Below are 12101 nucleotides of genomic sequence, written 5' to 3' on the forward strand. Positions count from 1 at the left end.
GGTCACGACGAGGCATTCCCCATAGCGACCCCTAGAGGACGCAGTTCGAAGTTCCCATGAAAGGGAACTTCCTTGCTTCAGAGAGCCGTTAACTATATTAATTAAGGACTCAGTCATTTAAACAACATACTTTAGGTATAGGGTCAAGATAGGAATATTACTGGGAAATAGTTTGCAAAAGATTCTGTTTATTAGCTCTCTTGAACACTTCCATTTAATGCTGTGGATATATTATTGATTCTTCTATAGAAATGTTATCAGTATAATGTACAGAAGGCTTAATTTGTATTATTATTATTATTATTATTATTATTATTATTATTATTCAATATGCAGCAACATTTTAACACGTTTACAGAAGGATGATTAAAACAATTGTAAGATTAATTATTTAAATAACATAAATAGTTGAAAAAAGCACTCTGTGATTGTTACTATTTCCATTAATAAGTTTATTTATTTATTTATTTATTTTTAATTAAATAATTACCTTTTAGAGTGCACTGTTTTTATATATACCTGAATGCCATTTATTAGAATGTCACGATGACCTGACATGTGCATTTATTCTTCCACTGCAAACCTGATATTTTTCTTAAATATTAATCTGAGATTATTACAAAGAAAACAATCATTTTTTTCATAAGTGGAGGCTCAACAACAGTACATTTAAAATAATTGGGAAAAAATCCTGTTTACTGAGAGAAATTCAGGATCAAGATGGGAACATCTCTGAGAATTAGTTTGCAGAAGATACTCTTTATTAACTGTCCTACACATTTGCAGTAGAATCCTCAAACATTTTTACAGAGGGCTGATCTAACTAATTGTAAGGGTGGTTATTAAATGACAATCAATAGTATAAAAAAGCACTCTGTGATTGTTACCATTTTCATTAATATATTTTTAAATAAAATTATTGTCTTTCAGAGTGCATTGTTTTTATATATTTTTATTTGTATAATGCTATTCAATAGAATCTCGCTATGAACTAACAGGTGCGTTTATTTCTTCAGGGCAATTTATTAGATATGGATCTTATTTGAATTTTATCTAGAGCCACGGTATACAGAAAAAGATTTTAAAAGACATTAAAACTATCAACCTATTGTGGGAATTTCTGTTGTTGTCTCAGTTGTGGTGCTTTCTGTTGTTGTGGTTTCCATTGTTGTACTTTCTGAAGTTGTAATACCAGTGGTGGTACTTTCTGTTGTAATGCTTTTTGTTGTTGTGGTCTCTGTTGTCTTACTTTCTGGAGTGGTTGTGCCAGTGGTTGTACTTTCTGTCACTGTGGTGCTTTCTGGAGTTGTGGTACCGGCTGAAGTGCTTTCTGTTGTTGTGGCCTCTGTTGTGGTTTGGGTTGTTGTGCTTTCTGGTGTTGTGGTACCTGTGGTGGTGCTTTCTGTAGTTGTGGTTTCCATTGTTGTACTTTCTGAAGTTGTGATACCAGGGGTAGTACTTTCTGTTGTAGTGCTTTCTCTTGTTGTGGTCTCTATTGTTGTACTTTCTGGAGTGGTTGTGCCAGTGGTTGTACTTTCTGTTGCTGTGGTGCTTTCTGGAGTTGTAGTACCCGTTGTGGTGCTTTCTGTTGTTGTGGTCTCGGTTGTTGTGCTTTCTGGTGTTGTGGTACCTGTGATGGTGCTTTCTGTTGTTGTAGTGTCTGTTGTGGTGCTTTCTATAGTTGTGATGTCCATTGTTGTACTTTCTGAAGTTGTAATACCAGGGGTGGTACTTTCTGTTGTAGTGCTTTCTGTTGTTGTGGTCTCTGTTGTGGTCTCGGCCGTTGTGCTTTCTGGTGTTGTTGTACTTGTGGAAGTGCTTTCCAGTGTTATGGTACCTGTGGTGGTGCTTTCTGTTGTTGTAGTGTCTGTTGTGGTCTCGGTTGTTGTGCTTTCTGAAGTTGTAATACCAGTGGTGGTACTTTCTGTTTTAGTGCTCTCTGTTGTTGTGGTCTCTGTTGTCATACTTTCTGAAGTGGTTGTACTTTCTGTCATTGTGGTGCTTTCTGGAGTTGTGGTACCGGTTGTGGTGCTTTCTGTTGTTGTGGTACCTGTGGTGGTGCTTTCTGTTGTTGTAGTGTCTGTTGTGGTTTCCATTGTTGTACTTTCTGAAGTTGAAATACCAGTGGTGGTACTTTCTGTTGTAGTGCTTTCTGTTGTTGTTGTTTCTATTGTTGTACTTTCTGGAGTGGTTGTGCCAGTGGTTATACTCTCTGTCACTGTGGTGCTTTCTGGAGTTGTGGTACCCGTTGTTGTGCTTTCTGATGTTGTGGTCTTGGTTGTTGTGCTTTCCGGTGTTGTGGTACCTGTAGTGGTGCTTTCTGGTGTTGTGGTACCCGTTGTGGTGCTTTCTGTTGTTGTGGTCTGTGTTGTGGTCTCGGTTGTTGTGCTTTCCGGTGTTGTGGTACCTGTAGTGGTGCTTTCTGGTGTTGTGGTACCCGTTGTGGTGCTTTCTGTTGTTGTGGTCTGTGTTGTGGTCTCGGTTGTTGTGCTTTCCGGTGTTGTGGTACCTGTAGTGGTGCTTTCTGGTGTTGTGGTACCCGTTGTGGTGCTTTCTGTTGTTGTGGTCTGTGTTGTGGTCTCGGTTGTTGTGCTTTCCGGTGTTGTGGTACCTGTAGTGGTGCTTTCTGGTGTTGTGGTACCGGATGTGGTGCTTTCTGTTGTTGTGGTCTCGGTTATTGTGCTTTCTGGTGTTGTGGTACCTGTGGTCGTGCTTTGTGTTGTTGTAGTGTCTTTTGTGGTGCTTTCTATAGTTGTGATTTCCATTGTTGTACTTTCTGAAGTTGAAATACCAGGGGTGGTACTTTCTGTTGTAGTGCTTTCTGTTGTTGTTGTTTCTATTGTTGTACTTTCTGGAGTGGTTGTGCCAGTGGTTATACTCTCTGTCACTGTGGTGCTTTCTGGAGTTGTGGTACCCGTTGTTGTGCTTTCTGATGTTGTGGTCTGACGTCGTGCTTTCTGTTGTTGTAGTGTCTGTTGTGGTGCTTTCTATAGTTGTGATTTCCATTGTTGTACTTTCCAAAGTTGTAATACCAGGGGTGGTACTTTCTGTTGTAGTGCTTTCTGTTGTTGTAGTGTCTGTTGTGGTATCGGTTGTTGTGATTTCTGGTGTTGTGGTACCTGTAGTGGTGCTTTCTGGTGTTGTAGTGTCTGTTGTGGTCTCGGTTGTCGTGCTTTCTGTTGTTGTGGTCTCAGATATTGTGCTTTCTGTCATTGTGGTGCTTTCTGGAGTTGTGGTACTGTTTGTGGTGCTTTCTGTTGTTGTCATCTCTGTTGTGGTCTTGGTTGTTGTGCTTTCTGGTGTTGTAGCACCCGTGGTGGTGCTTTCTGTTGTTGTAGTGTCTGTTGTCGAGCTTTCTGTAGTCATGGTTTCCATTGTTGTAATTTCTGAAGTTGTAATACCAGTGGTGGTACTTTCTGTTGTTGTGGTCTCTGTTGTGGTCTCCGTCGTTGTGCTTTCTGGTGTTGTGGTACCTGTGGTGGTGCTTTCTGTTGTTGTAGTGTCTGTTGTGGTCTCGGTTGTTGTACTTTCTGGTGTTGTGGTACCTGTGGTGGTGCTTTCTGGTGTTGTGGTAGCTGTGGTGGTGCTTTCTATAGCTTTGGTTTCTGTTCTTGCGCTTTCTGATGTTGTAATTCCAGGGGTGGTACTTTCTGTTGTAGTGCTTTCTGTTGTTGTACTTTCTGAAGTGGTGGTGCCAATGGTTGTACTTTCTGTCATTGTGGTGCTCTCTGGAGTTGTGGTACCAGTTGTGGTGCTTTTTGTTGTTGTGGTCTCGGTTGTTGTGCTTTCTGCTGTTGTGGTATCTGTGGTGGTGCTTTCTGTTGTTGTAGTGTCTGTTGTGGTGCTTTCTGGAGTGGTTGTGCCAGTGGTTGTACTTTCTGTCACTGTGGTGCTTTCTGGAGTCGTGGTACCGGTGGCGGTGCTTTCTCTTGTTGTGGTCTCTGTGGTAGTACTTTCTGTGGTGGTGCCTTCTGTTGTTGTAATCTTAGTTGTGGTGGTACTCTCTATTGTTGTGGTTTCAGTTGTTTCCCCGGGGGTAGTACTTTCTGTTGTTGTGGTTTCCATTGTTGTACTTTCTGAAATTGTAGTACCAGGGGTGGTACTTTCTGTTTTAGTGCTTTCTGTTATTTTGGTCTCTGTAGTGGTACTTTCTGGAGTAGTTGTGCCAGTGGTTGTACTTTCTGTCACTGTGGTGCTTTCTGGAGTCGTGGTACCGGTGGCGGTGCTTTCTCTTGTTGTGGTCTCTGTGGTAGTACTTTCTGTGGTGGTGCCTTCTGTTGTTGTAATCTTAGTTGTGGTGGTACTCTCTATTGTTGTGGTTTCAGTTGTTTCCGCGGGGGTGGTACTTTCTGTTGTTGTGGTCTCCTTTGTTGTACTTTCTGGAGTGGTGGTGCCAGTGGTTGTACTTTCTAACACTGTGGTGCTTTCTGGAGATGTGGTACTTGTTGTGGTGGTGCTTTCTGTTGTCGTGCTTTCTGTAGTTGTGGTCTCTGTTGTCGTAATTTCTGGAGTGGTTTTGCCAGTGGTTGTACTTTCTGTCACTGTGGTGCTTTCTGGAGTAGTGGTCTTGGATGTTGAGCTTTCAGGTGTTGTGGTACCTTTGGTGTTGCTTTCTGTTGTTGTAGTGTCTGTTGTCGTGCTTTCTGTAGTCGTGGTTTCTATCGTAGTAACTTCTGAAGTTGTAATACCAGTGGTGGTACTTTCTGTTGTAGTGCTTTCTGTTGTTGTGCTTTCTGGTGTTGTGGTACCTGTGGTGGTGCTTTCTGGTGTTGTGGTAGCTGTGGTGGTGCTTTCTATAGCTTTGGTTTCTGTTCTTGCGCTTTCTGATGTTGTAATTCCAGGGGTGGTACTTTCTGTTGTAGTGCTTTCTGTTGTTGTACTTTCTGAAGTGGTGGTGCCAATGGTTGTACTTTCTGTCATTGTGGTGCTCTCTGGAGTTGTGGTACCAGTTGTGGTGCTTTTTGTTGTTGTGGTCTCGGTTGTTGTGCTTTCTGCTGTTGTGGTATCTGTGGTGGTGCTTTCTGTTGTTGTAGTGTCTGTTGTGGTGCTTTCTGGAGTGGTTGTGCCAGTGGTTGTACTTTCTGTCACTGTGGTGCTTTCTGGAGTCGTGGTATCGGTGGCGGTGCTTTCTCTTGTTGTGGTCTCTGTGGTAGTACTTTCTGTGGTGGTGCCTTCTGTTGTTGTAATCTTAGTTGTGGTGGTACTCTCTATTGTTGTGGTTTCAGTTGTTTCCGCGGGGGTGGTACTTTCTGTTGTTGTGGTCTCCTTTGTTGTACTTTCTGGAGTGGTGGTGCCAGTGGTTGTACTTTCTAACACTGTGGTGCTTTCTGGAGATGTGGTACTTGTTGTGGTGGTGCTTTCTGTTGTCGTGCTTTCTGTAGTTGTGGTCTCTGTTGTCGTAATTTCTGGAGTGGTTTTGCCAGTGGTTGTACTTTCTGTCACTGTGGTGCTTTCTGGAGTAGTGGTCTTGGATGTTGAGCTTTCAGGTGTTGTGGTACCTTTGGTGTTGCTTTCTGTTGTTGTAGTGTCTGTTGTCGTGCTTTCTGTAGTCGTGGTTTCTATCGTAGTAACTTCTGAAGTTGTAATACCAGTGGTGGTACTTTCTGTTGTAGTGCTTTCTGTTGTTGTGCTTTCTGGTGTTGTGGTACCTGTGGTGGTGCTTTCTGGTGTTGTGGTAGCTGTGGTGGTGCTTTCTATAGCTGTGGTTTCCATTGTTGTGCTTTCTGAAGTTGTGATAACAGGCTTAGTACTTTCTGGAGTTGTGGTGCCTTCTGTTGTTGTGATCTCAGTTGTGGTGCCTGTGGTGGTACTTTCTATTGTTGTGGTCTCCGTTGTTGTGCCGGGGGTGGTACTTTCTGTTGTTGTGGTCTCCATTGTTTTACTTTCTGGAGTGGTGGGGCCAGTGGTTGTACTTTCTGTCATTGTAGTGCCTTCTGTTGTTGTGGTCTCCGTTGTGGTGCTTTCTGTTATTATATAATAGGAAATCATTAATCAAACTTTGTTTAGCACTTTTAATAATAAATCCAGCTCAAAGTGCTTAATAAAAATACTTGTTTTGAAAATCTGAAAGATTGAAGACTGTCTAATTTAAATTGGTTGACAGTTCCAAATTCCAAATTTATAGTGGCTAAAAGAAGCACCATAGATTCACTTAGGATTTATTGCATAGTTTTCCAAAAGACCATCACTAGAACATTTTAAATTATGACTTGGAACATAATAACATGAAAATCAATCCTTTCTTGAACTGGCAACCAGTGTAATTGTATTAAAACTATTAATATGGTCTCTCCTTCTTGATTTAATCAGTACTTTGCCCGCTGCATTTTGTATCATAATAACATGCCGTTCTTGAACTGGCAACCAGTGTAATTGTATTAAAACTGTTAATATGGTCTCTCCTTCCTCTCCTTCTCAGTACTTTGCCCGCTGCATTTTGTATCAATTATAGCTAAGCTATGGTACATTATACATAGCATTACAGTAATCATGATGAGCAAAAATAATAAGTAAAGTTTTTGTCACTTTATTAATATGAGATTTAAAACTCAAATCTTAGTCCATAATCACACCTAGGTTCTTTACTTGTATCTTAGTTTTTAGAATAAAGGTGCATAATCCAGCTTCTATCCTTCCTCTTACATGCTCAGCGCCCTCAATAAGAGTTTCCGTTTTATCTTCAAGCAACAGTGTCTCTGAAATCAGCTGAAATTTATAATTATATATCATCTGCATAAAATTGCTAATGCATCCCATGTTTCTGAGTTATACTGGCCAGAAGTATAATGTATAATGATAATAAATGTAGCCTAAGAATTTAATCTTTAGGAACACCATATAGTATTTCATATTTATTTGATACATAGTCACCTATGTTAATAAATTATTACCTTTCTGCAATATATGTCTTGAACCAATTTAGAAGTTTAACCGATTAAGACTGATGCATTGTTCATATTTGTTTATACCTCAAATTATGTACTACTTTAAATTTACTTACTTAAAAATTATATGTTAGAAATTGGTCTCAGAATATTACAGAGAAAACAATGCAGAATATTACCGGAGAGACCAATTTCCAGTCAATTAAGCAAAATTAAATGATCATGTGTCAAATGCTTCACTTAGGTCAAAGAGGATTAAGACATGCATTGTTCATATTTTGTTTTATTTCAAATTATTTACTACATTATATTTTACATTTAATTAACTATATTAATTAAAGACATAGTCATTTAAACAACATACTTCAGGTATAGGTTCAAAATAGGAATATCACTGCGAAACAGTTTGCAAAAGTTTCTGTTCATTAGCTCTCCTGAACACTTCTATTTTATGCTGTGGATATATGATTCTTCTTGATTCTACTATAGAAATTGTATCAGTATAATTTACAGAAGACTTGATTTGTTTTATTATTATTATTCTTTATTTTTATTCAATATGCAGCAAAATGTTCACACATGGTTACAGAAGGATGATTTAACAAATTATGAGATTCGATATTTAAAATTGTGGTCTCCGTTGTGGTGCTTTCTGTTATTATATAATAGGAAATCATTAATCAAACTTTGTTTAGCACTTTTAATAATAAATCCAGCTCAAAGTGCTTAACAAGAAAAATACCTACAAACAAAATTAAAAATGTTCCACATTTACACTGCAACCTCACACAACAATGGTATCAGTTGTTGTGGTATCACATCAACTTGTATCAGTATACAAAACATATTTTAAAAATACTTTTCTTGTGTTTTGAAAATCTGAAAGATTGAAGACTGTCTAATTTAAATTGGTTGACAGTTCCAAATTTTGGGGGTATAGTGGCTAAAAGAAGCACCATAGATTCACTTAGGATTTATTGCATAGTTTTCCAAAAGACCAGCACTAGAACATTTTAAATTATGACTTGGAACATAATAACATGAAAATCAATCCGTTCTTGAACTGGCAACCAGTGTAATTGTATTAAAACTGTTAATATGGTCTCTCCTTCTTGATTTAATCAGTACTTTGCCCGCTGCATTTTGTATCAATTATAGCTAAGCTATGGTACATTATACATAGCATTACAGTAATCATGATGAGCAAAAATAATAAGTAAAGTTTTTGTCACTTTATTAATATGAGATTTAAAACTCAAATCTTAGTCCATAATCACACCTAGGTTCTTTACTTGTATCTTAGTTTTTAGAATAAAGGTGCATAATCCAGCTTTTATCCTTCCTCTTACATGCTCAGCGCCCACAATAAGAGTTTCAGTTTTATCTTCAAGCAACAGTGTCTCTGAAATCAGCTGAAATTTATAATTGTATATCATCTGCATAAAATTGCTAATGCATCCCATGTTTCTGAGTTATACTGGCCAGAAGTATAATGTATAATGATAATAAATGTAGCCTAAGAATTTAATCTTTAGGAACACCATATAGTATTTAATATTTATCTGATACATAGTCACCTATGTTAATAAATTATTACCTTTCTGCAATATATGTCTTGAACCAATTTAGAAGTTTAACCGATTAAGACAAAGTTCATATTGGTTTTTACCTCAAATTATTTACTACTTTAAATATGTTTACTTACTTAAAAATTATATGTTAGAAATTGGTCTCAGAATATTACAGAGAAAACAATGCAGAATATTACCGGAGAGACCAATTTCCAGTCAATTAAGCAAAATTAAATGATCATGTGTCAAATGCTTCACTTAGGTCAAAGAGGATTAAGACATGCATTGTTCATATTTTGTTTTATTTCAAATTATTTACTACATTATATTTTACATTTAATTAACTATATTAATTAAAGACATAGTCATTTAAACAACATACTTCAGGTATAGGTTCAAAATAGGAATATCACTGCGAAACAGTTTGCAAAAGTTTCTGTTCATTAGCTCTCCTGAACACTTCTATTTTATGCTGTGGATATATGATTCTTCTTGATTCTACTATAGAAATTGTATCAGTATAATTTACAGAAGACTTGATTTGTTTTATTATTATTATTCTTTATTTTTATTCAATATGCAGCAAAATGTTCACACATGGTTACAGAAGGATGATTTAACAAATTATGAGATTCGATATTTAAAATAGCATAAATAGTTGAAAAAAGCACTCTGGGATTATTATTATTATCACTAATACATTATTTATTTATTTATTTTAAAAACAAAATTGTCTTTTAGAGTGCAGTTTTTTTATACATACCTGAATGTTATTTATTAGAATCTCACGATGACCTAACATATGCGTTTATTCCTTAAGAGCAATTTATTAAATATGGATCTTATTTGAAATTTCTCTCAAGCCGCTTTATACAGAAAATGTTTTTAAAAGATTTTAAAACTATAAACCTTTTGTAGAAATTTCTGTTGTTGTCTCGGTTGTTGTGCTTTCTGTTGTTTTTGTGCTTTCTCTAGTTGTGGTTTCCATTGTTGTACTTTCTGAAGTTGTGATACCAGGGGTAGTACTTTCTGTTGTAGTGCTTTCTGTTGTTGTGGTCTCTATTGTTGTACTTTCTGGAGTGGTTGTGCCAGTGGTTGTACTTTCTGTTGCTGTGGTGCTTTCTGGAGTAGTGGTACCCATTGTGGTGCTTTCTGTTGTTGTGGTCTCGGTTGTTGTGCTTTCTGGTGTTGTGGTACCTGTGGTGGTGCTTTCTGTTGTTGTAGTGTCTGTTGTGGTGCTTTCTATAGTTGTGATGTCCATTGTTGTACTTTCTGAAGTTGTAATACCAGGGGTGCTACTTTCTGTTGTAGTGCTTTCTGTTGTTGTGGTCTTGGCCGTTGTGCTTTCTGGTGTTGTTGTACTTGTGGAAATGCTTTCCGGTGTTATGGTATCTGTGATGGTGCTTTCTGTTGTTGTAGTGTCTGTTGTGGTCTCGGTTGTTGTGCTTTCTGAAGTTGTAATACCAGTGGTGGTACTTTCTGTTTTAGTGCTCTCTGTTGTTGTGGTCTCTGCTGTCATACTTTCTGAAGTGGTTGTGCCAGTGGTTGTACTTTCTGTCATTGTGGTGCTTTCTGGAGTTGTGGTACTGGTTGTGGTGCTTTCTGTTGTTGTCATACCTGTGGTGGTGCTTTCTGCTGTTGTAGTGTCTGTTGTGGTTTCCATTGTTGTACTTTCTGAAGTTGAAATACCAGTGGTGGTACTTTCTGTTGTAGTTCTTTCTGTTGTTGTGGTCTCTATTGTTGTAATTTCTGGAGTGGTTGTGCCAGTGGTTATACTCTCTGTCACTGTGGTGCTTTCCGGTGTTGTGGTACCTGTAGTGGTGCTTTCTGGTGTTGTGGTACCCGTTGTGGTGCTTTCTGTTGTTGTGGTCTGTGTTGTGGTCTCGGTTGTTGTGCCTTCCGGTGTTGTGGTACCTGTAGTGGTGCTTTCTGGTGTTGTGGTACCGGATGTGGTGCTTTCTGTTGTTGTGGTCTCGGTTATTGTGCTTTCTGGTGTTGTGGTACCTGTGGTCGTGCTTTGTGTTGTTGTAGTGTCTTTTGTGGTGCTTTCTATAGTTGTGATTTCCATTGTTGTACTTTCTAAAGTTGTAATTCCAGGGGTGGTAATTTCTGTTGTAGTGCTTTCTGTTGTTGTGGTCTCGGTCGTTGTGCTTTCTGGTGTTGTTGTACTTGTGGTGGTGCTTTCCGGTATTGTGGTACCTGTAGTGGTGCTTTCTGGTGTTGTAGTGTCTGTTGTGGTCTCAGTTGTTGTGCTTTCTGGTGTTGTGGTACCTGTAGTGGTGCTTTCTGGTGTTGTAGTGTCTGTTGTGGTCTCGGTTGTGGTGCGTTCTGTTGTTGTGGTCTCGGATATTGTGCTTTCTGGTGTTGTGGTACCTGTGGTGGTACTTTCTGGTGTTGTGGTACCTGTGGTGGTGCTTTCTGTTGTAGTGCTTTCTGTTGTTGTTGTCTCTGTTGTCATACTTTGAGAAGTGGTGGTGCCAGTGGTTGTACTTTCTGTCATTGTGGTGCTTTCTGGAGTTGTGGTACCGGTTGTGGTGCTTTCTGTTGTTGTCATACCTGTGGTGGTGCTTTCTGCTGTTGTAGTGTCTGTTGTGGTTTCCATTGTTGTACTTTCTGAAGTTGTTGTTGTCATCTCTGTTGTGGTCTTGGTTGTTGGGCTTTCTGGTGTTGTAGTACCCGTGGTGGTGCTTTCTGTTGTTGTAGTGTCTGTTGTCGAGCTTTCTGTAGTCGTGGTTTCCATTGTTATAATTTCTGAAGTTGTAATACCAGTGGTGGTACTTTCTGTTGTTGTGGTCTCCGTCGTTGTGCTTTCTGGTGTTGTGGTACCTGTGGTGGTACTTTCTGTTGTTGTAGTGTCTGTTGTGGTCTCGGTTGTTGTACTTTCTGTTGTTGTAGTGTCTGTTGTGGTGCTTTCTATAGTTGTGATGTCCATTGTTGTACTTTCTGCAGTTGTAATACCAGGGGTGGTACTTTCTGTTGTAGTGCTTTCTGTTGTTGTGGTCTCTGTTGTGATCTCGGCCGTTGTGCTTTCTGGTGTTGTTATACTTGTGGAAGTGCTTTCCGGTGTTATGGCACCTGTGGTGGTGCTTTCTGTTGTTGTAGTGTCTGTTGTGGTTTCCATTGTTCTACTTTCTGCAGTTGTAATACCAGGGGTGGTACTTTCTGTTGTAGTGCTTTCTGTTGTTTTGGTCTCTGTTGTGATCTCGGCCGTTGTGCTTTCTGGTGTTGTTGTACTTGTGGAAGTGCTTTCTGGTGTTGTGGTACCTGTGGTGGTGCTTTCTGTTGTTGTAGTGTCTGTTGTGGTCTCAGTTGTTGTGCTTTCTGGTGTTGTAGTGTCTGTTGTGGTCTCAGTTGTTGTGCTTTCTGGTGTTGTAGTGTCTGTTGTGGTCTCAGTTGTTGTGCTTTCTGGTGTTGTAGTGTCTGTTGTGGTCTCAGTTGTTGTGCTTTCTGGTGTTGTAGTGTCTGTTGTGGTCTCAGTTGTTGTGCTTTCTGGTGTTGTAGTGTCTGTTGTGGTTTCCATTGTTGTACTTTCTGCAGTTGTAATACCAGGGGTGGTACTTTCTGTTGTAGTGCTTTCTGTTGTTGTGGTCTCTATTGTTGTATTTTCTGGAGTGGTTGTGCCAGTGGTTATACTCTCTGTCACTGT

At 39.1% G+C, this 12101-nt stretch overlaps 1 protein-coding gene across 1 annotated transcript in view; it reads right to left on the minus strand.

Moving 5' to 3' along the window:
- The window catches only part of LOC107666754 (mucin-22-like), a 7997-nt gene extending 3874 nt beyond the window's left edge, over positions 1 to 4123 (minus strand). Inside the window, exons 1-3 of the mRNA XM_016458189.1 lie at positions 4044 to 4123; positions 3804 to 3845; positions 1250 to 2701 (exon numbers count right to left, since the gene is read on the minus strand). Coding sequence (XP_016313675.1) covers positions 1250 to 2701; positions 3804 to 3845; positions 4044 to 4065 — 1516 coding nt within the window. The 5' untranslated portion in view covers positions 4066 to 4123. The remainder of the gene's footprint in view (positions 1 to 1249; positions 2702 to 3803; positions 3846 to 4043) is intronic.
- Between the last annotated feature and the right edge of the window lie 7978 nt (positions 4124 to 12101).

This window comes from Sinocyclocheilus anshuiensis, unplaced genomic scaffold, assembly GCF_001515605.1.
Source record: "Sinocyclocheilus anshuiensis isolate Anshui unplaced genomic scaffold, SAMN03320099.WGS_v1.1 scaffold1500, whole genome shotgun sequence".
In the NCBI taxonomy this organism is placed as follows: Eukaryota; Metazoa; Chordata; class Actinopteri; order Cypriniformes; family Cyprinidae; genus Sinocyclocheilus; species Sinocyclocheilus anshuiensis.